General features: G+C 38.0%; 3 protein-coding genes across 4 annotated transcripts in view; 2 read left to right on the top strand and 1 right to left on the bottom strand.

Moving 5' to 3' along the window:
* The window catches only part of TTC23L (tetratricopeptide repeat domain 23 like), a gene marked incomplete at both ends in the record, with an annotated part of 51,027 nt that extends 43,813 nt beyond the window's left edge, over positions 1–7,214 (top strand). Inside the window, one exon of the mRNA XM_080804373.1 lies at positions 7,154–7,214. Coding sequence (XP_080660499.1) covers positions 7,154–7,214 — 61 coding nt within the window. The remainder of the gene's footprint in view (positions 1–7,153) is intronic.
* Positions 4,944–13,240, bottom strand: RAD1 (RAD1 checkpoint DNA exonuclease). 2 transcript variants are annotated; one of them, XM_080804888.1, is made up of 6 exons: positions 13,042–13,240; positions 12,306–12,569; positions 11,348–11,456; positions 9,765–10,023; positions 7,752–7,850; positions 4,944–7,427 (listed from the first exon to the last, which is right to left on the bottom strand). In XM_080804888.1, exons 2-6 carry the CDS (start codon positions 12,498–12,500, stop codon positions 7,244–7,246), a joined length of 846 nt encoding a protein of 281 aa, XP_080661014.1. In that variant the 5' UTR covers positions 12,501–12,569; positions 13,042–13,240; the 3' UTR covers positions 4,944–7,243. The 2 variants fall into 2 exon arrangements, with proteins under 2 accessions (XP_080661014.1, XP_080661015.1); XM_080804889.1 differs by having other exon boundaries at positions 5,124–7,427; positions 12,306–12,548; positions 13,042–13,206.
* A 93-nt stretch (positions 13,241–13,333) lies between these two features.
* BRIX1 (biogenesis of ribosomes BRX1) lies at positions 13,334–22,218 on the top strand. Its single transcript, XM_080803658.1, has 10 exons — positions 13,334–13,509; positions 16,226–16,337; positions 17,552–17,595; positions 19,328–19,398; positions 19,676–19,725; positions 19,833–19,906; positions 20,040–20,090; positions 20,234–20,335; positions 21,444–21,572; positions 21,808–22,218. The coding sequence occupies exons 1-10, from the start codon at positions 13,351–13,353 to the stop codon at positions 22,072–22,074; spliced, it is 1,059 nt and encodes a 352-aa protein (XP_080659784.1). The 5' UTR covers positions 13,334–13,350; the 3' UTR covers positions 22,075–22,218.
* Positions 22,219–24,012: the final 1,794 nt, after the last annotated feature.

Below are 24,012 nucleotides of genomic sequence, written 5' to 3'. Positions count from 1 at the left end.
TTTAAAAAAAAACACTGTATTCATACCTACCTGAATTCTTTTTGAAATGGTCAGTGACTTAAATTTTGGCAAATAAAACACAGTCTCTAGGGCGCCTGGGTGGCTCAGTGGGTTAAAGCCTCGCCTTCGGCTCAGGTCATGATCCCAGGGTCCTGGTATCAAGTCCCACATCGGGCTCTCTGCTCAGCAGGGAGCCTGCTTCCCCTCTCTCTCTGTCTGCCTCTCTGCCTGCTTGTGATCTCTGTCAAATAAATAAAATCTTAAAAAAAAAAAAAAAACACAGTCTCTAGAACCAAAGTAGAGAAACTATCTAAGATTTGGTTTTATTATTTTTTAAAGATTTTATCTATTTATTTGACAGACAGAGATCACAAGTAGGCATGGAGGCAGGCAGAGGTGGGGGGAGGCAGGCTTCCTACTGAGCAGAGAGCCCGATGAGATGCGGGGCTCTATCCCAGGACCCTGGGATCAAGACCTGAGCCAAAGGCAGAGGCTTTAACCCACTGAGCCACCCAGAAGCCTGTAAGATTTGGTTTTATTTTAAAACAAGGGTACGTGTAGCACATGCTTGAACTGAGGGTACAAGAATGCTTTTGTAGTTTGGTTAAGAATTTGGGCCCCACTTCAGGACATAATAAAGTCTGTGAACACGACTACCTCACCAATGAACTATTTTATCTGACGACAGAAACATGACCTCAATACGTCCCTATGAACTAATTTTCCTTTATGATTCATAGTGGTTGAGAGCTGGGTCTGGAGACAGACAAGCCTGGGTTCAGACCCCAGAACCCCACTTTCTAGCTGTAGGTAAACCCGGTGTCCTCATCCACAGAATGGAGATGAGAATAGTGCCTGTCTCTTAATGTTGCAGTGAAAATAAAATGTATGCAAAGTGGTCAGCAAGGTGGCCCGCCCTTAGTATTCATGTAATAACAGCTACTTTTACTTTTACTTGAAGCCTGGGCTTTGAGTTTATTACCTTCCAGTTACACCATTGGTGCATGGCACAAAACGAGAAGGTTAAAAACTGTTGGTGAAAAGCTACCACCAAGCTGGAGTGGGAAACATTTTGCTGGTTAACATCTCAAAAATGAGCTGGAGCTTATGAGCCCTTGGAAACAGACAGTCTGACACAATTACTTAAACCTAAAGAAGATAATGTATAGCCTGTGGATGGAAGTCCGTGTCCTTTCAGTGACCTGGAGATTTCAGGCAAGGAGAATCCTGCCACCTTGTGGCGGGAGGGGAGCAGGCCCAGGCCGACTTCTAGTTCCTATCACCAGCAGAGGTCCCTCAGATTTTGGCCCACCTCTGAGTTTATGAGACCCTGGGCCATTGACTTCATTTGCGCCTAGTTCTTCTTCAGATTTGAAATCCCATTATCTCGTGGTTTACTGAGAAGGAAGTTAAAGTGCCAGATAGCTTTCTGTATTTTATGCAGTCAGTAGTAGACAGAGAATGAATCAGTCTTTAGTGGAACTCGCATGTAAGAAAAGTCTCATAAAATTTTGCATCTCAGGTTTCTGTGGAACAAATACTTTTTTCCAGGCAACTAGGGGTTATGAAAACCACACTTTGCAGGCTTGAGGTCTAAATAGAAGATGACTGAAGAACACTTAATAGAAACCAGGTTTCTGGACCAGATTTCTTTTGGACCAGATTACTTCTAACTCCAGCCCGACTTCTTCAGTATTAGGAAATCAGAGTGTGGGAATCTTAATGAGTGGAAATGGGGAAGAAAGATCCTCTTTGTAGCACTTAACAGGGCTTCTGGGCTCTAAGATCTGTGTGTTCATGGGACGAAACCACCTGAAAATTACGAACAATATAAAAGACCCTAAATTCTACAAATTTTTCAGCTGTGAGTAAAAGCAATCCAGATATCTAAGGTATCCTTGGCTGCTATCTGAACTGAAGGAAGAGCTCCCTGCTCTTTAGAGAGAAAAACCAAGACTCTAGAATCATTTTAGAGGCCTATTAGAAGAGTCAGCGTTTTAGGGGGATGGGCACATGGTGATATCATCCGTTGCCTCAGACTCAGTCCAGCCTTCTAGCTTAATAAATTAGTGATCTGGATCTGGAAGAGAGGGCAAGAACAAAGAAAATGCACAAATGCTTTCCTCCTTTCCTTTAGGTCTTCTGTTATCGTTAAGAGAAAAACCTCTATACTAAGATAGCCAACAATAAAGCCAACCTGTTGATAACAAAAATTCTGGACCACAAGATATATTTATTAATACTGATAGCAATGGCAGATCAAAGGTGGAACTAAGGACTGTAAAGAAAAAAAAAAAAGGTCTACTGAGCAGCAACATTACAGGTAAAATACCCAGGGGCCGTTAGAACACATGATCCTCATCGATAACTTGGGGTGGGGAGGTGGGGGTCAGAAATCTTTTTTAGCCTGATGCTTAGTTTTTTAGTGACTGGGATTCCAATACCCTTCTTACTTTCCTTTTATAGCTCAAATTTCATTCTTTTCAGTTCTGACTTTTAAAGAAGATTCTGCAATATCTAAGTTGTTGGTGGATATTTTAATATACTGTTTGGAAGTAGTTTTAGTCATAACCTGTTTCAGGTCACTAAAACTGCCCTGTGAAGAAACATTTGATCTTCTGGAAATATTTGCCCTGGTTTCATGCCGCGTGAAGGGTCAGAGGGGGTTTTTTGATTCTTATTATAAATGAAGAAACTAGGGATAAGAGACACTGATTTGTTCAAGGTCAGCCTGGTGATTATAAAGCTGACTTCCTGAATCACAGATGATTACATCTTCCATCCCACCCTGCTGCCCCCAACCCCAAACTGGATTTAAAGAGAAGGAATGTTCAAGGTGCTTAAAAAAAAAAATCCTTACCCCCTGAACAAATGTGTATCTAGGAAAAGAAATCAGCCATCTCAGATTATATCCTTTACTGTCTTCTTCACCTGCTCAGGGAGAAAAATCAGATTCCTGTGAGTTTACAATATAAGAAACTTATTTTCCCTTTTCATTGATTCTCGGTTATGTTGGCAGATTTAATGGAGCTCAAAGACTGTCTTGGGGATCCAAGTGTCTTCTAACAACATCTCTCCTTCCCTCAGTGTTTATAAGAACATTTTGGTTCTTCATTCAGAAAATTATTATTTTTAAATTTCAGTCCTTTGTTCAGTCTGACCTAATCATCAACCAGAACCCCGAGCAAGGTATAGTGGTGAGTAGTGTGCTGTGGCCTAAGCACATGTATAGCAATTAATCCAATGGCTTGTCTATAGACTGGTAGCCCCCCTCCCGCAGCTGTGTCCTCCCTTAGCTGATTCCCAGAGAGCTTTCAGTTTGGCACTCAGGACTAAGGTCTGACTGCAGCCCTGGCTGGAGGCGGCGATCGCCCACTGACCTTTACTGCAGTGCTTGTGAACTGGTCATCCAGTCTGTCCTTGCTAATTTTAGTCCTGTCTGGAGACAGGCCTGCTGTTCTGACCCAGAGTATTCTGGACTAAAGTCGCTTTAGTCGCTAAAGTCGCTAAAGAATTGCTTCCATTTTTACATACCCAGATGAAAATGGGTTTATAACAATGACTGTGATAAAAAACAAAAGAACCAGACAGAAGTAGCCATTTGGACTCCATTTTGTATGTCACTAAAATTTTTAAAATTATTATTTTGGGAGACCTCAACATCTTAAGATCTCGACTGACACACCTATATCAACAAAACATTAGCATGAAGTGTAACACTGCAAAATAAAATGTGATGGTACGGTCCTGTTATTGCATTTGAATTTAGTTTTAAATACTTAAATATTTCCAGTGTTTACTATCAGTGTAAAGTTGCTAGTAGCCCATTTTGTGAGATTTTGATGTTAAATTGTTTAATGAAATGGTGGTGATAATGAATGGTAGCTATAGTTTTAATTCACAACTTTTAGATTCTTTTAAAATTAGCTAACAGGCACTGAGATTTTTGAGGTGGTTGGGGGTTAGCTATTTCCCTACAATCTGTGCAACAAATTAGAAAAGAAAAAAAAAAAAATCGAGCCCAGATCAAACTGCCCCACATACAGATTTTAATAAACATTTACCAACAAGCATACATGCAACCTATTCCTTGAGGTCAGTAAAACCCCACTTCTCTCTTTTGGTAGCTCACCCACCAGTTTCCACGAAAGGCCCACGTAAGGCAAACTTGACAATATTCCAGAGGTGAGACTATCCTAATCCAGTCAGCAACAAGCAACCACAAGTCTTTGGACAAGATGGCAGGAAGCAAGACCCTTTAGGGGTCAAGCCTTAGGCACCAAGCCTAAACGTACAGGCTACAAGTCTCACTAGATTCTTATGTGCTTTCCATGCATGCATGGGGAACTACTCTGAGGGAATTTAATCGTTCCACACATCCTGGATATCTCTAGTTTTGCCAATGAGAGCCACTACTCTTATCTATTATGTTGATCAACAAGCTATTAATTTCAAAAGTAATACCAACTTGAAACATTTACTAATTATCAAAATCTCTGGTGGGGACTATGCTGTGGATAGCACAAGCACGTGGAACAGCTGCCTATGGCATCTCTGAGCAGGACACCAGCTGTCACTGCTGGAGATGGAAATGCACGTGAGAGCTGTTTGCTGCCACCGGCTGTGCGTGGAACCCGACCTGTGTTTGCAAATGCTACCCATGACAGAATTAGGAGAAGAAAGAATATACCATTTCCCCAGTTTTTCTGGACCTAGTAGATTTTGTTTCACGTGGGGAGAAGGGGAAGTCAGTGTGACGACATGGAAGGGAAGAAGTGAGTACATTGTTCAGAAAGATTCCTGAGCCTAAACTGTTACAAATGCCACATGCTGCCCTCAGCAACTGTAACGAATTCTTACTAGCACTACCTGATACACTACAGAAACTCTGTGGCTTCTTATACAAGTGATTGTGTTACAAGATCTATTTTTATTAGAAAAGTAGAATTTTAAAACTCCTTTTATTTTTATTTTGAATCATTTCATCAATTTCAGGTGGAAGCACACCATCATCAAACAGGGAAAAACATTAAAAATGGAGAAAAAGATTAACTACCCATTCCTGTAGTAAGCACAATTGAATAAGAAAATTAGATAAACTTCAAAAAGGCAAAACTAAAGGTCTTAAAAATAAGATTTTATTTTTCTGTGTGTGACACATGAAATGAATTTGCCATCACCAACGCGTCCTGGTCGGGCTGCAAAAGCACTCCCCCTAGCGGACCATCATAGGAATTTGAACAAAGTAAATTCCTAGGTCCGAGGGAACACACTAAATAGGAAATTGTTAGATCAGCACCTTTCCGTTGGGGTGAGAAAAAAATTACATTCATTAGCTTATGAATTCTAAAGAGCTAAAGATATGTGCGGCTAAAATGATGGTCTTCGATGTGCAAAAAGTCAATCTTTCCCTATTAAGCCAATGTATATTTTAAATCCTTCACAGGTCTAAGTTTTAAAATATATTGGATTAAAATCAATTCAGAGGTAAATAACTGAAATGACAGTGACTAATAAGATGCTAAAAGACAATGTGAAATGGAGGTTCTTTCATCTAACAAGTATTTGTTGAATATGTTACATACAAGGCACTGTTATAGGTACAGAACATACCAGTGAACAAAACCCAAAAATAACTGCCCTATTTTAAAGGAAAATTATAGTCCTTGAAATTGACTGATTAAATATTTCATAACTAGGTTTTTATATTTGTCCTGTTCTTGATGTTTATCTAAAAAAATGTGTGCACAACATTTAGTAGATTCATCCATTTTCTTCTTGAACATAAACCATACTTTATAAAACTCCCAACTCTTTTTGCACCTCCTGGCATCCTGAGATGACTTGGGGGACTCAGAAATTATCAGGGAGTCACTCTGGGCTCAAAACCCAGAACTGTCCATGTGCCGGGGAGCAGAGCCCACAACTGTTCTGGGGGAGTGTTTCCCTGAAGTGCTTTGCTCAACTACTCTCCAAACCAATCTCCTCTCATGCCATGTGGCCTATTTTAAGGTAGGGCATCCCAAATATACCCCCTTAATGAATGTTTTTGATGAATATCATTCAATGGTTCTTAACCATCAATAGTGGGGGTGGGGATCACAGGTCACAAGGATTGGCATTAGTGGGTATGGGCCATGGAGGCTAAATGAATCCTGCAATGGGGTGAATTTTTTCTCCATGAAGAACTGTCCCATCCACAAAGGCCAACAGCGCCTGCCCAACACTGAGCTGTATCACACGGTACAGGACCTTTATTTAGTTTTTTTCTACTAGAAAATAAGCCAGATAATTTTAGTATTTCATTTTATTAAATATCTACATGCCATAAAAATTGATGGAAAACTACCCAAGAAAAGTGCAAAATCACTTATTAACTGGTTTTCTCCATGTTGGTTTGGATGAGAAACTTTTATAAGCAAACAGAAGATATCTAATAAGTACTTACTACAGTACTTCCTGCACTGAACAGTTGCAGAGAACAAGAAGAAATCCTATAACTCTGAAGACTGTTTTATATCTTGTTCATTGATTTCTTGAAAATGTGTACTTTAAAACTAAATCATATAATTACTCGGACTTGTTTGGCAAAGCCTAAACTTCAGAACATCTGGGAAGAAATCACATGTAAAAGTAATCACTTCAATGCAATTAAATGCTATTAAAACAAACAAAAAAAAGCATCCTTCAAAACAGTGGTTCTCAAACATTAGCATGCATCAGAATTTCCTGTGGGAAAGTTTTCTTAGGCTACAGATTGTTGCCCCACCTCCAGAGTTTCTGACAAGTTTCCAGGTAATGCTGAATGCTGTTGATCTAGGTGCCACACCTTGAGAACCATGTTTAAGATATATCCTTCGGAATTCAAACTAATAAGCAATGCCCATACGTTGATGCTTTTTCTAACAGTAAATAAATAAAAGAACATTTCCGGTATGGATTCATCGAACTTTAAATTTTTAGACTCTTGAAATGTCTCACTTAAATAGATTATTCATCTTGGCTCATGATGAGGAGTTCAAAAGACAGAACCCCAGGACAGTCCAGTAGTGGGTTATCTATGATTACATGAAAACGTTTACTTAAAAAATATACAGCAACTCTTAGAGTACATAAACCTTAATCCCATCTCCTTCATGCTTCTTTCCTTTAGAAAACCCAGTCTCCTGGAGATGCTATATACCCAGAATGAGAAAGTGACCTATCATGAATGAGCGGGTGGAGGTTACAGGGAAGGCCATACTTAAGACTCTGATTCCGGAACTTCCTCGTCAGGGCAGCAGTAATATTCCACAAAACATATCTGTCCATCTTCATTTCTAATCATATACTGTAATGAGAGGAATCCTCGGTTATCTGTTCGAATAGATACCTTACAAGACAGGACTAAGGCCTTTGTAGAAGGTTTCAGTAAAGAAATCTTGTATCTGTAGAGGAGTAAATATAAAAAGCAGTTGTTATTTGGACACACTTGAAGCAGTGCTCATAACTCCAAGTAAAGGACAAAAATTAGGCAAAAACTACCAAGTAACAAACATAAGGATAAAACCAAATACTTACCCAATTTGCTAATATCTTGTTTATAAAATTTCAATCACTGTCACGACCCCAAGTCCCCAAGTAAACCCAGTACCCTACTATTTATATCTTTAGGATGTTATACCTTTAGCAACAGATTGAAAGTTTTACGTTTATTTAATAGATATGTGATATTCAACCTCACCTTCACCATCAATATATTAAGAACTGACCTGTTGACCTGGGTCTGGTTACAATGAAATGATTCCATCAAATCAGAATCTTTGGGATAATCAAGGTGGGAGCTTCCCGCATTCCCAAAAGTAGATAACCTATGGTTTAAAAAAAAACAACAACAACAAAAAAAGCAATTCATTTATTCATTGGTCCAACAATAAGCCATATTAGGATCTCAGTAAAGAAGACACTTCCTTAAGAAGCTCATTCTGGTGAATGAAAGAGATATATAAACAAATGCTCACAATACACTACCAATTATAGTAATAAAGATTGCCGCAGGATGCTGTGGGAGTTCAGAGGATCTAGCAACTAATAAACAGCTTTGGAAAAAATCAATCACCAAAGGAATCCAGGGGTGTTTGCCTCAATTTCATTAGCTTAATTCTACTCTTTACACTCACGTTTCCTCACCCTTAAATCAGAAATACGAAAAACGAGAGAGAGTTTGAGGAGTGATGGCAGACCCTGACTGGAATCATCGGCAAGCCTGGGGTCCTGTTCGCCGTCCTCACCGCCACACCCCGGAATTCTGGCTCTTCTGTATCTTACACTGCTCTTTAGGCTGTTGCATGCTTTTGCTGGCTTGGCAGAATCAGCAGTTTGTGTTTAGCAATTTGTTAATGTTTATGTTTGTTTAATCTGCAAGAATTTTTCGATCATCATTTGTTATGGGGTTAACACATTGGTAAGTACCATGTGAGCACAGTGACAGAAGACCTAGGTGCTGGTCTTCCTCAGGTTCCATCTTTTCTTTCCTCTAACTAGCCTCTTCTCTGAGCCATCTCGTCCATAGCCAGCCTGGATGATGCTCTCACATCTCAACTGCCATTCTAGACTGACGTCCTGAACTCTGTATGTCCAACTACTCCCTAGGGTCTGAGACACCTCAAATTTAACAAATACCAGAAAAAAAGGTCAACTCCTAGTTCCCCACCACCAAATCATTTCCCATACGGGAGATGAAAGATATCAAGATCTATCTAGTTACCTATGAGGAGAGATAACCCTTAGGTGGGCATCTCTGAAATATACTGTTTAAGTGCCCAGAATTTTAATTCCTATCAGTGCTTAAGTAGAATTTCCATTTTGGTTAACATTTTAACCAGTCTTGAGCCAAATTTTTAACTGCTGCATGTCATGATAAGGGCTTGCTGTTTTTCTAGAGTAGATGTAAAAAGAACATACCTCTCATTCTTTATGTATTTTTAGCTCCTTTACTCTTTAATATTCTGATGTAATTCAAAAGAAAACTATTTAAATCCTCTTTCCAAATGATTCTAATCCTAAAAATTTCATAATTTGTTGGTTCAAAACATTAGGAGCAGCTTGAGAGTTTCTGACATTGTATTTCTGCTGAAAATTGCCCTCCCTTAGGAAGCTTGTAGTGATCAATCCCCACCTCAGTACTCAGGTACTATTCTCTAGCATCTCTGTGTATTATTTTGGTAATGGCACACAATTCCGTTCCTTCTATGCTGTTTCACTTATATTCTCTTCACCTTGATTTTAAGCCATTCCTTTCCAAAGTGCTTAAAAAGGTAGCTATGCACACAGCAGGTGACTAATAGATAATGAATGAACCATGTATAGAAAACATTGGCCTCCTGTTGCATCCTATATTAACTTGAAAGGGAAGAAAAAGATACCACATGATACAAACACCTTTGCCAAAAGTTTAACCCCAAATTTTCCTCGTGATGTCACTTAATCTATAAGCAGTAAGTGGTAAGCAGTACAATGAAAAGACCACTAGTTTATGAAGTAGGAGACAGGGCTATTCACCTACAAACCAACACTACCTAACTATGAAGCTTTAAATACTAAGTTATTCTTCCTGGACCGCAGGTTTCCTGATCTATAAAAATATGAAGTAAGAGTAAAAGCTCTCTAAAGATCTGAAAATTCTAAGAACCTGGAAAATTAAAGTTCTGCATCCTAAGCAAATGTGTAAGCAGGGAGAGAGAGTAGACTACAGTATTAATTTTAATTGCCCTATGTTCGAGTACCTGAAATAAGGCTTGTCGGGAGACATGGTGATCTGTAGCACCTCACTCGTCATATCCAATTCAGAAAATGCTTCACGGAGCCCTTCTGACTGCAGAATAATCTTATTGATAACATTGGTGCTGCAGAAATCAAAATCCAGAGTCTCCTCGGGCTCCTGAGTATTGATTTTACAGACTGTCACCACTCCTCCTTCTTCCAGAAACAGCATCAAAGGGTAACCATAACCTTGGTAACACATCCGAAGTGCAGTTAAAGTCCCTGCAGTGGCAATAAATCATATGTTGGGCTCAGCTTTATAATGCAGGATCCGCTTCTCCTTAAATGATACATAAAACTCCTGAAGATTATTTTACTCTGCCCAATTTCTAGCACATATGTATGCATCTCTTTCTAAAAAGGGATCATATTTTCCCTGATGACAGTTATGTGTAGACAGTTCAAACAATAACTAATAAAACTGGCAAAGAAAACAAAACATAACTCTTTGAAATCATTTTCCAGCCTGCCAAAACACCTCAGAAATAGCTTACTGATTTTATATATGTACAACTTCCAGGATGGAAATTCTACATGGACCAATACTGCAAGTAACAGATTTACTGCAGAACAAGCCATGCTCTTTCTCAAAGGTGCAAGGTGTGCAACAGTGGACTACTTTGATATTGTTGGTACGATAATATCCGTGTATTCACAGTGATAAGAATCCTTCCAACCTTTCCTATTGGGAGAGATTATGTACATTTCCTCAAACTAGGAGAAAAAGAGAGGGTGGTTAATGGTGGTGTGGGTTTTAACACTACAAACCACTAGAGAGGAGGAGGAATAGGACTAGACATTCTAGCTCCTTTTCTCCTACTGGATGGAGAGCCACCATGAGGAATGAGGGAAAGCAGATGCTTTTATGAAAAAACAGCTAGGGAATGCTGCATTAGGAAAATGTATGATAATAATGGAATTTTCAGTACAAAATTAAAATATATTTTCTAAAGAACCACACTGAGCTTTCCCTAGCTAATCTCTAGATTCCTGTGAAATAAAATCATTCTTTGGGGGATTCCTTGTAGTTTTACATCCATAGCAACTGAATTCACTATTCCTAAAAAAATGAAACATATATTTTAAAATTAAACATTTCAGGAAATAGACAATTATAAACCGGATTAAAAAAAATAAAAGCAAGCACATTTTGAATACAGTAAACTAGGTGTGAGGAGAATTGGTTTCTCTTTTTCTTGGCCACTAAACTGTAATCCTGAACAGGTTAGGAAAAAAAAAAGCATTTAATACATATTTTGCAATGTTAAAGTTAATTAACACATATTCAAAGTCTTCTCTTGGTCAGTTCAAATTTAAAACCCCCAAACTTTGTAAATTAAAAAAAGATTACTATAAATATTTTTGCAAATACGAAAAGAACTATAGTTTCTACTATACTTTCTATTAATGTGAAAAGTTAGAATCCATGATTGTGACCAGTGAGAAATGAATTTGCAATTTCCAAGATATGTTTCTTACTTCTAATAACCTTTCCTGTATTTTTCTGAGCATTTGCTTTTTGTCATTATGATAATAAATGGTTCACCTGGCATAGGACTTGATCCGAAAATTGATAAACAGTCTAAAAGGACAGTTAAATTTATTCGAAAAGTAACAGCCTCTTCCTGAACTATAAACTCTTGAAATATTCCAGCCTGTGAAGAAAAGTAAACATGAAAATGCATATATATTAACGAAAACTCAGAGACAAGGTTCTAGATTTCACTTTGTTTTAAAAATAATAATAATGTGCTGACCACATAAAAATAATGTCTGATTACCCATCAAAACATCTTAAGCTTTTTTAACTATTACCATTAGGATGCTACTACTCAGTAGTTAAAGGTGTAACTGACTTCAGTACCATGCAAAACTTTATGAAAGGTCTTTCACCTAGCTTCTTGATCTAAACCACTGCCCACAGGACTTTCCCTTGTCTCATCTTTTGCCTGTCAACAGTGCTAAAGTCATTTGGAAAGTAGCCAAACAATTTGATAATGCATGAGTGATACTAGTTTTCAATTTCTTTTGAGGACAGGAACCATGTCTTATCTATTCCTCTATACCTGAGGTTACACTGTGCACTTTGGTGTTCAAAAAAATGTTAAGATTAGAGGCGACTGGGTGGCTCAGTTAATAGCGGCTGCCTTCGGCTCAGGTCATGATTCCAGAGTCCTGGGATTGAACCCCTCCATGGCATCTGTCTCCCAGCTTAGCAGGGAGCCTGCTTCTCCCTCTCCCTCTGCCTGTCACTCTCCTGCTTGTGTGCTCTCTCTCTATATATATATCAAAAAATAAAATCTTGAAAAAAATTTTGGATTAAATCTGAAATCCTATCTGAACCATACATATATTGCTTTGTAAGGACACATTATAACAAATAAAATGGAAATACTGGTCAAGAGCATATACTGGAAACAAATGTTTGGGCTCTCATCCCAACTCAGCCACTTGCCAACTGTGGGACTGTTGGCAAATCACTTAAAAGATGCCCATTTCCATACCTGAATGAAAGCATTTGCTTGCACACACTTTGCATTTTCCACTGTAACCTTGATTCCATTTTTAGTAGCGAAACACGTAGCATGCTCTCGAAAATGAATAGCCTTCAAGATAGTGGAGAGATTCCTAACGTTGTCAAGGCTGGCCACTAAGCTGTAGTCATTCTCGTCTTGGATCTGTGGGGTTAGGAGGGGCATCGTCCACTGCACATTGGTCCCAAGGGATGCTCCTGGAGCCAACACTTGCTGCCGAGGAACACGAAACACCTGATGAGATTCGACAATAAAGCTCCGGTCAATGAGGGCAAGGCCCGCGTTGTAAACCCTCGCTGAGGCGAGGGGAAGAGGCCTGGGCATCGAACTCCGCCGGACAGGGGTGGCACCCCACTTCTGCCTCTTCAACTCTCTGTAACTTTGGGGGGAAATTACTCTTCACTCTAAGCTACGATTTCCTCGTCTTTAGTAAGGGGCCAGTAACAGAAAAAGTTGTGAACAATGAGAACAGGCAACTAACGAGGTAGTTCTACTGGGGGCAGTCCCGCCAAACTTGGATTAAGTGTCCCCGCAGAGTCGGGTTTGAGCTGTCCGGCACCCCCAACCTTGCCCGTAACAGAACAGGCAGCGGAGGGCGGGCCCCCATTCTTCGGGAGATCCTGGAGTCCCACACAACCCCGCTCCCCAACCCGTCAAGAGACGGCATCTATTTCCTGACCCCGGGATCCGGGCACGGAAATCTTACCTTTCCAGCGGGATCCGGACGCCCGAGAGCCCTTCGCAGCCAGTTCACCGAAGAAGCCAGCCGCGCCTCTTCGCTGGGGAGGAAATACGGCGGATCCCGCCACTCTTTTCAGACCAGACAGCCACCTCGGCCACCGTCACCACAGAGATAGAAGCGGCCTAGAGAGCCGCGCATGCGCCACCAGAAACCGGAAAAAGGTACCATAGAGCCGGGGGACTGCAGAGCCGAGCTCTCTGTACCATAGAGATCGGAAAGGGGAGCGAGCGGCAGAGCAGGAAGGAAAGCCAAGACCCGAGGCGGTCAGGCAAGATGGCGGCGACCAAGAGGAAGCGGCGTGGAGGCTTGGCGGTTCAGGCGAAAAAACCAAAAAGGAATGAAAAAGATGCCAAGCAGCCAGCTAAGCTGCGCGACATGGCAGAAGAGGCGGAAGAAGAAGAGAGAGACCGTATCCCAGGCCCCGTTTGCAAGGTAGAGCTTACATCCAGGTTACACTTGCGGCTCTACATGCCTTCCCTGGGGCTACCTCCCTGATGAGAGCTTTGGTAATTTCGGAGTTAGCCTATTACCGGAGCTCGGTGTCAGCTCTCGTCCCGGTCAGACAGGCCACCGCGCTTGCAGCTAGCTCTCATGCACGTGGCCGTCTTCTCGAGGCAGCGGCCGAGGAAGCGGGCTGGCTTCAGAACGGTTCACAGGGAAGCAACCTTTGGGGGATTCAGTCCCAGTGTTGTGTCTTCTAATTACTCCATTTCCCCCATTTGGGGTGGTATTATTTTTCCTTAAAGTTATTTCTCGCTATTGAGTATGTATCTTCCAATGGATACTAGTCCCCCTTTTCCACCATAGTCAGCTTCTGTCAGTCTGGGATCCTGAAGCTTGTTAGGCTGCTGCCCTTGGGATAATGACTTTGACTTGTCTGATCAGGTTTTTAACTCTTAAGGGATGATGAAAGCTAGACGAGGTAGAAAGCTAGACGAGGTAGAATAAACTTTTCTTGTATTCAGACTATATATATATATATATATATATGTACTGTCCGAAGTTAGGTTTCCTCTGACTTTGGGATTCTAAACTAGAATAAGACTTTCTTTCTGAAGTGTTGGGAGTTTAGAAGAAAACTTAAGAACGCATGTAAATTCATGATTTGTATTCAGAAGAAGGTGAACACAAGTTGTTGGGCCTAACTTCCATTCCGGAAGCTAGATCCAGTATTTTGGAGACAGAGGTGGTCTTTGATTTATTTCTGTTTTGATTCTATTTCTGCTTTCCTTACCCTTAGCATAGTACTCTAGCAGGTAGTGGGTGATAAATGACCATCTGTGGTGGAAAGCACTAGGAAAGGAGTTAGCTCTGAGGGATGAAAGATGAGTTTAAATTCTAGCCCTACTGATAGTTAATGTCCATGTTTTGAGCTCTTTTGTCATCTGCAAATTAAGAGAAAGAAAATGTGCTTTACTTTTTGTGAAGAATAAGCTGGATTTCTGGAGGATTTTCAGTAAATGTTAGTGCTCCCACTCTTCCCTTAACCTGGAAGGAAATACGATAGTATCTATGACCTGCGTCATAATATGAAAATATTATGAATATTATGAAAATAATATGAAAAATTCTCTGGAAGTACAGAAGATAGAAATTACTTTTACCCTTGGGCAGTCATGTAAGGGATCATGAAGGATTTATTCCTCGAGTGGATTTCAAAGTAGGAGCACATTTTCAGTATTCAGTATTCAAAAATGAGAGGGAACAGTATGAGGGCAAAGAAGAAAAAGTGATCAAAGGCATTGATGTGGAGGAAAAATGCTGAAAATGTAAAAAACAGAGCCAGATTAGCTAAAAGGTAGGGTTGATTTAGGGCAATAGTGAGGTAGAAATAGAAACATATTTTAGAATCCAGTGTTAAAGCTATGTCATATTGGAGTTTGTTTAGAAAATCCTGGTAGGTTAAGGATGTGATTGAAACAGTGCTTTAAAAAGACTAAGCTGGTGCTAGTCTGCCAGACCTATTAGAGAAACTCCTGTCCGGGAAGGCTAGCCATTTTAGGAGATTTAAGATACTAAGAATCTGAATGCGGGCACTGTGAATAGGAAGGCATTAAGAGTTGTTTTGAAAGAGAAATTGACAACATTTAGGAGTGCTTATGATATAGCAGAAACAGGCAAATAGATAATTCAAAGCCAGGGGGGATGGAAATGATGGTTGCATCATTAGAAAAACAGGAAACTTACTATATTTAAGGTTTAGTATTCTAGAGTTGAATTTGAAGTATTAAGTCAAATACTTGGATTATTAGGAGTGGAGAGTGTTCCTTACCTTTATATAGATTTGACAATTGACGTTATGGAATGATTATGAGAATTCTGTAGTGAGAGACCTGAAACCAAAAGAGGACTAGGAAAGAGTTTTTCAAGTCAGGAGGAGGAATTGGAGAGGTGGAAGAAGAAAAACCAAAAATGAAGAAAGTCAAGGAAAGTATTTCTGGGAGGGAGCCGTGGTCAGTGAATACCACTGAGAGATTGTCGGGATTGTTTAGCCTGTTACTGGAAGCTTTTAATGAATATTATTGTGTCTCTACTTACCTTACGTACAAGGAGTTAACTTTTCTATTGGCTGTGTTATTTTATCAGAACCATGGGCTATCTTTAGCTTGTTTTTTAGATAGGGGATCTAAATTTTGAATATTAAGATAAAATGGGGACTTTTCAAGTTTCCTTCTTTGCATCATCACGTGTTGCCATGATGCTTTACCATTTCTACCCTATCCTATATGACAGATGTGTTGTGTTACCTGTCATATAGAATAGAAATGGCAAAGCATCACAATAAGGGTTTTATGTGGTTCTTGCCTTTGTGTCTTTATTGATTTGCTTGCTTGTTGACTATCTTCCCACATAAGAACAGTGCCTGGTAGGAACCTAGTAAATATTAAATTAATGTTAAAGTTTCCTTGTGAAAGGAATATTGACTGAGGAGTTTGTTCTGGGTTCAGGCGTGGAAGGATTCTATGTATAGTGAAACATCTCAGTTCTCTGAATTACACACATGGGAGAGAGGCAGAATTAAGGATGTAGTCTTGATACATTAGAGGGTGATGGAGTATTTAAGAACTAGATACTTCTAAAACTATCTTTAAAAAAAGCAAGGTAGGAGTATGAGATTTAAAAATCTTAACATTTTCTTTTTCTTTAGGGCAAGTGGAAAAATAAGGAACGGATTCTTATCTTCTCTTCTAGAGGAATAAATTTCAGAACGAGACATTTAATGCAAGACCTGAGAATGTTGATGCCTCATTCTAAAGCAGGTGCCTTTATATCATACATTTTTAAAGTTCTTATTTATAAACTTGTCTCTATATTCTCACTGTAAGTCATTGTTTAACCTTGTCACTTGTTCAGCCTTATCAGGTAAAGAACTCTTTTGCGTCAGAACAGTGACAAGATTTTTTCAATTAATATTTTGGTAGAAATACTTTATTCACTAAACATTCACTTCACTTTCTTAGATATCCTACTGTTACCAAAACATTTCTTGAAGGTCCAGGAATGCCTTAATTGTAATGTTCTCAGAGGTCACGAGCTGGTTGTTCTTCTAAATAATTGAGGACTTTGTGTATCTGCATTTTCTTTTTTTTTTTTTTTTTAAGTTGGCTCCATGCTCAGTGTGGGGTCCAGTGCAGGGCTTGAACACAAAGCCTCAAGATCAAAACCTGAGCTGAGATTGAGTGTCAGATGCTTAACCACTGAGCCACCTAGGCACCCCACTATCTGGCATTAAAAACAAAACAAACAGAAAAACCTGTTTGTATTAAAAAGTTAATGGGCTGGAGTGGGATTTCAAGCACCTTTAATTTGGGGCTCAACCTATGTCTAAATGCCAAGATATTCTCTTTAGCAATGGTGTATCTTGCAGGCAAGTGAAGTTTCAAGTTTAGAACTGTGGCAGTACCATCACACAGCTGTTTGTGCCTGTGTTGGGAGGAGCTTTTGGTTTTCATTCTAGGTTATAGCTTTGTTCCTTAGACCACTGTTTCTCAAACTGGGGTCTGCTGTTACATCTTTATATCTCTGAAACTCAGAAGAGATTTAATTTATACTGTTTTTTTTTTTTTTTTCCCCCTGTGGTAATCTGAAACAGTTTTTTCAATCCATTTCCTTCACTTCAAATTTTAGTTTTTTCAGTTAGTGTTCCTTAAACTGCAATCCTAGAACACAGTTCAGTTTGTGAGAATGTTTCCATATTTGAAAGGGACCTACAGGATATATAAAGTTGACGAGAAACACTGCTTAGATCATAGTTTATGATTCTCGAGAACTATTTTCTAGTCATTTTTATAAAAAATGAACAAGATTTTTAAAGAGATCATGTGTTTTTAGGTCTAATAATTTTGAAAATTAATTAAATCTCTTTTAAACTGAAGATTGTAAAAACATTTAAAATACTTTTTTAGAAAGTGTGTGTGATTTGTTTGAAGTAGCTTTGAAATCTTTTATTTACTTTCTTTTTTTCTTTTTATAGATACAAAAATGGATCGTAAAGACAAGTTATTTGTCATTAATGAGGTAATTTTAGATAGTAATTCAAATAAAATATTCTAGGAACACTATTTAGGAATAAAATATTTTGGAATACTAAAGGTAGTTCTATTAAACAATAAGTCAATTATTCAGTGACTTTTAAATTGTTTTGTAAAAGATAACTCAAATTTTTCCTGACTCCAGTAATCTGCCTTATAAATTTTTATGTACTGTCTATATCTTACAGTTTGAATACTCACAGTTTATATACTGTCTGTATCTCACTATCTGAATCTCACAGTGATTCAAAATATGTTATTTATTGATCATTCTTATATTTGTCTTATCTCACCAAACATTGAAATTTCTGGAAGACAAGGATTATATCTTTTTTTCCTCATTATGTACAATATAGTGCTAAATTTATAATGGGTACTTATTTTTTTTTAAAGATTTTATTTATTTATTTGACAGAGAGCACAAGTAGACAGAGAGGGAGGCAGAGAGAGAGGGGGAAGCAGGCTCCCTTCTGAGTAGAGAGCCTTATGTGGGGCTCGATCCCAGGACCCTGAGATCTTTGACTTGAGCCCAAGGCAAAGGCTTAACCCACTGAGCCACCCAGGTGCCCCTATAATGGATACTTATTAAAAACTATCAACATGTACAAAATAAATTAAAAGTTCATTAAGTATTTTTAAAACCACACATTTTAGAAAGTATTTTGTCAGTATTAAAGGTGATACATGTGGTAATTGCTCTTAAGATACTACAAATTATTAATAGGTTAATTTTCAAAGTGTTGTTGAAGATACTAAACTTATATTTCAAAGCTAACTTTGAAAAATTTAGAGGAATTGTGTTTTAAGATCATTTTCTTTCGTGATTAGAAAGGCTTCTTTTATTCATTTAGCGTGGATTTTTGAACTTCTGTTATAAATGGCCTTATTCTACTGCTGTGGAAATTGTTTAACAGAATAATGCCCCCTTTCATCCAGCGGGGCTTACATACTAATGGGGGATTCAGTCCATGAACAAGTATAATTTCAAGTGAAGGTAGGTGAAAAAAAGTTATGAGTTTCTAGCAATTGAAGCTTGACTAGAAAACAACCAACTTAGTGTTGTTGTTTGTTCTAAGACCAATAAGAAACAAAAACGTTGGACCTAAGAGTTTTTAAAGCTGTTAGGTTTAAAGTCTCAAGTAGTTGAGTTTGATGAGTACTATATTAGGTAGTTTATGAATGTTATAGTAGTATAAGCGTTCAAGATGTTGAAGTTTAATTCAACTTGAAATACATTTTCTATACTTCTGCCTTTCACCAGTCCCTTAGTGATTTCACAGAATGGAAATCACAGAAGTGATAGTACAGATTAGGAAGAAAAATCTTAAATTTCTTGAGCCTAAAATCAAAATGCTAAAGAGTTAAAAATAATCATTATAATGGATGTAGTTGGCTCTTGAAGGACTGTATTTTCCTAAGATTGATAAGGCTAATTGTAGTGTGCCTTACCCCTCGGGTATCTTTTTTTGCTCTTTGTGGATTGTATGTGGGAGTATGGTTGAAGATAGAGGCGCCAGTAAGCAGAAGAGACCAGAGTATATAGTTTACTTTAAAATACCTAAGGGAAACTTTAAATGTTTCTTTGTGTGAATTTACCTAGATTTAGACCTTTGTAGCCTATTAACCTGCTTAAGTATTTTTGGAGGAATATAGATATTAATTGCTTTGGTTCTCATTTTTACTATCTACTTCATTTTTCCATACTTTGCCCTGTTTAGGTTTGTGAAATGAAAAACTGCAATAAGTGTATCTATTTTGAAGCTAAGAAAAAACAGGATCTCTATATGTGGTAAGATAATGTGTTAAGGAAGATTTAGGTGGAACTGTTCTTGTAAATGGACTTACTCTTTAAATCTCTTAGGGTATAGACTCCTTTTAGTCTTTTATATAAAAAGATGGGGCCAGGGGATGAAGCAAATTCATTCAATTTCACAAAAGTTGAAACCTTTAAAGAAAGTTTTAAATGTGTGAATGTTACAAACATGGTATGGTGTCTTTTAAACTGAGGTAGTAAGAATTTACTACATTCTAAATTCTAATTAGTTGAAAAATTTCATATTTTTCAGGCTTTCAAATTCACCTCATGGGCCATCTGCTAAATTCCTCGTTCAAAACAGTAAGTTGACTCAGTTTAAGATTTTTTTTAATGACAAAATTGAAAATGCTCTTCTGGGACAATTGTGCTAAAGTTATAACTATTTTTATTGGTATATTTTTTTCTAGTTCATACCCTAGCTGAATTAAAGATGACCGGAAATTGTTTGAAAGGTTCTCGGCCCCTTTTGTCTTTTGACCCTGTAAGTTTCTCATTAGTGTATGTAATTTTCTTAATCTGCGTGGCTGTTTTTTAGTGGCTATGGTTTGAAAAAATCCACAATTTTAAACAAAACACTGCTGTTGTCAAATAATATGTTCACTTTATTTTTATAGGCTTTTGATGAATCACCACATTATGCTTTGTTAAAAGAACTCTTAATTCAGGTAAATATCTTTTCTAGAAAGTATTTTCAGTAATATAAATGTGTGTCTCCTTTGGACTTTTTGTTAATTTGGCTATCTAAAACATACATGATATGCACTAGAATAAGACATTAACTTTTCTTTTTTTTTTTTTTTTAAACTAGATCTTTAGTACACCACGATATCATCCCAAAAGCCAACCATTTGTGGACCATGTATTTACTTTCACCATTTTGGATAATAGGATATGGTTTCGGAACTTTCAGGTTAGCTTTAATTGATTTTTAATTATACTTTGAAATGAAGTGGGGTATATAGCATCTGTAAAAGACGCAAATAATAAGTCCTTTTGTTTTAAATAGTTTTTTGCTCCCCACAGACTTGTAGCAGTTAACTGCTGTCTCATACTTTTCCTACTTCTCTGCTTACTTTTTTCCATGGCTATCAGTTGGTTTTGGAGTAAGGGTTCGTTAACAAGCAACTATATATTCAGTAAGATATAAATTTCTCTCTAAAAAGGTTGGAATCTGTAGGTGGAGGTTGTTAAGACTTAGAAGAACATGATCTTTGTAGAATGCATTCAATGAGAACTGTGAGATAAGTCACACAGTGACTCGTTTAGGAGGAGAGGTGATTCTGGAAATCTTGAAACAGGAGTTTGGCAGGATAAGAAGTCTGAAAGGTAGAGAGGCGTGCTCGCTTCGGCAGCACATATACTAAAAAAAGAAAGGTAGAGAGGTGGAAGGAACAGCTTGTGAAGTAATCTGGCTCTTTCCTGCATGTGTTATGTTGGATACCCTGCAGTGTGACTTAAACATCGCCCCATAGCCTCCGAGGGCAGACATACCTGAACCAACAGTGTTGTGTTCGTATTTGTAGTTCAGAAGTTGCCTCTTAATTCCACAATCAGAAGCCATTCAAAAGTAAATTTGGCCATATATCCTTTTATATACTCTTTAATCTAATTCGAATTAGACGTATAAATACAATTTAGGAATCGACTTAAATTTTAAAAGGGTTCTCCGTAGAGTGCTTTAATACATTTTGTTACAGTGGTAGCAGTTTTAAAAACCCATTTAACCACAGTTTTTCAAGAATACGTGTGCTGTGAGAAGCAAGATAAAGACCAAGTTGAAATTACTAAATTTTGAGAGAACACCCTGGAAAAAAGTTAGTATTTTCCTGTGACAACTACCTGTAACTAGTAATATATTTCAGAAAATACTGAGAATTTGGCACTTGCCAAGTTTCGCTTCCCCCTTAATTTAATTGGTTCTAACTTCTTTTAGGCATATTTGTAATAAGGTTATAGCCAGTGTGACTTTGAAGAATAGTATATCCAAACTAAAATGAAATGTTTCCTTTTTGTTAAAGATAATAGAAGAAGATGCTGCTCTTGTAGAAATAGGACCTCGCTTTGTCTTAAATCTCATAAAGGTTTTCCAGGGAAGTTTTGGAGGACCAACTTTATATGAAAATCCTCACTATCAGTCACCAAACATGGTAAGCTAATTTTGTTGTTCAGTGGTCCCTTGACGCCCAGAACTCGCTGGCCAAAATGATTCTGTCAAGTGATTTCTGTTAACTGTGAAACTAATTTTTTTTTTTTTGGCATACTATCTTGCAAATTACTACTTTTTTTTAATGACAAGAGTGAAGGGAAAATAGGGCTCACAAGTGAATGTCCATATGTAGTATGTTTTTATTTTGAAAGCATCTGATATTTTGTTGTCTTTAGCATCGGCGTATTGTAAGAACCATCACAGCTGCAAAATACAAAGAGAAACAACAAGTGAAGGATGCGCAGAAAATGAAAAAGAAAGAACCAAAGACTATTCTTCCACATGATCCCACTGCAGATGTTTTTGTTACACCGGCCGAGGAAAAGCCAATAGAAATACAGTGGGTAAAGCCAGAGCCCAAAGTCGATTTGAAAGCACGAAAGAAAAGGATTTATAAAAGGCAAAGAAAAATGAAACAGAAGAACAGTCGGAATGCAAAATGAATCAGTAGATAACTAACTTTTCAGGAATTTTTATATTTATTTTGTATTCAATGTGTAAATACATTTTATTTTCCAGGACTACCTTATATCTTACTAGTGTGGCAATTTAGACAAAGAGATATCAAATTAAAATTTGTGGCTTCAGTGGTGTGTATGTTTTTTTAAATGTCACCAAAACTCATCAGTTCATTTCTGTTTTTCTTTTCAAAGCTTGTTTGGAATTACTGAAAATTCAGCACGCTTCAGGTTTAGGCTTGTTTTCTTGGATTAAAATTTTGGGTTAGCAAAGCTGAAATTCAAACAGATTTATTGGGTCATTATTACTTGTAAAACAATGAATTAGGTACTTAGTTTTGGATGATAAAGTGCAGATAGATTGGTAGAAAAAGCATCTTACTGAGATTGGAGTCCCTGAGTCCCAATGAATGAGGTCTTGGAAAAGCCAATCCTTGATCTTGATTTCTCACCTCAAGAAAGTACAATAGGGGGCGCCTGGGTGGCTCAGTGGGTTAAAGCCTCTGCCTTCTGCTCAGGTCATGATCCCACGGTCCTGGGATTGAGCCCCACATCGGGCTCTCTTCTCTGTGGAGAGCCTGCTTTCTCCTCTCTCTCTGCCTGCCTCTCTGCCTACTTGTGATCTCTTGTCTGTCAAATAAATAAAATCTTTAAAAAAAAAAAGAAAAGAAAAAAAGAAAGTACAATAGGATGCCTGGGTGGCTCAGTCGGTGAAGCATCTGCCTTCAGCTCAGGTCATGATCCCAGGGTCCTGCAGTGGAGTCCTGCATCATTGGGCTCCCTGCCCAGCAGGGAGTCTGCTTTTCTCTGCGCTGCCCCCTAGAGTGGGTGTGAGCTCTCCCTCTCTCTCACAAAAATAAATAAAATCTTAAAAAAAAAAAATTTACGATAAGTTTTAGGTTCTGAGAATCAAATGAGTTAATACGTGTTTGGAAGTATTTATAGATTACAAATTTAATTTAGAAGCAGTGGGTATAAATGATAATAGTTTTGGAGGGCACTGGAATATTTGAGTTGCTCCCCTGATGAAAGAACTGAGGTGAAGAGCACAGGGCTTACCCTCCTAGAGGTCAGTTAGTAGGAGGGAAAGATAAGATTCTGGGAGCTAGTGGCTGTGGACAGGTAGGTGGCCGCTGAAGAGACTGAGAGATGTGCACATATGTACATAACAGGATTGGATCTTGTGTGTAGTGTTCTGTGACCCACTTATTTTTATATCCTATTAGTCACTTCCCCATGTCTTTATTATATATGACTAATAATTGCATAGTATTCTACTCTGCTATACTGTACAATCTATCCCTTATGGGATATTACAGTATTTCAGGTATGGATGCTTATGGCAAACATTTCTTGACATAAATTATTTTGTACCACCTTGTGGTTTCCTGTAAGTGGAACTCAAGTCAAAAGATGCCCCCCTAAATATTGTACTTCACCAGAGGTCAGTGTTCATTTGTTTACTTGTACCCTTGACAACAGTGAAATAACTTTTGTCAATTTGGTAGGTTAAAAAAAGAATATCCTTTTTTTGGGTAGGTACTGGTTTTTCTTTTGTGACTAATCTTGTTTCTGTGTGGTAGTTATCTTTTACTAATTTGTGAGAACTCTTCTATGGCAGGGTTACTCTAGGTATCTTTCCTAGTTCCTCACTTGTATTTTAATTTTGTTTATTTTGAATCTGTAGGCAGAACAATCAATTTTCCATTATATTTCATTTTTTCTTAATTTCAAAGAAAGGTCTTGAATGTAAAATTAGGCCACTTTATTTTGAAATAGTCTAAATTAGGCTACTTACCTTGAAATCTATACTAAGCAGGTAATTCAATTCAGAGGTTCACTTTAAATACTTGAGCATTGCTAGCGAAGGCCAATTTTGGTTAAGTGCAGGGGGAGAAAAAGCTTATTTATTTAAGCAATTGA

The sequence above is a fragment of the Martes martes genome (assembly GCF_963455335.1).
Source record: "Martes martes genome assembly, chromosome: 5".
In the NCBI taxonomy this organism is placed as follows: Eukaryota; Metazoa; Chordata; class Mammalia; order Carnivora; family Mustelidae; genus Martes; species Martes martes.
The sequence above is the reverse complement of the archived record's forward strand: the minus strand, read 5'-3'. Positions and strand labels throughout refer to the sequence as shown.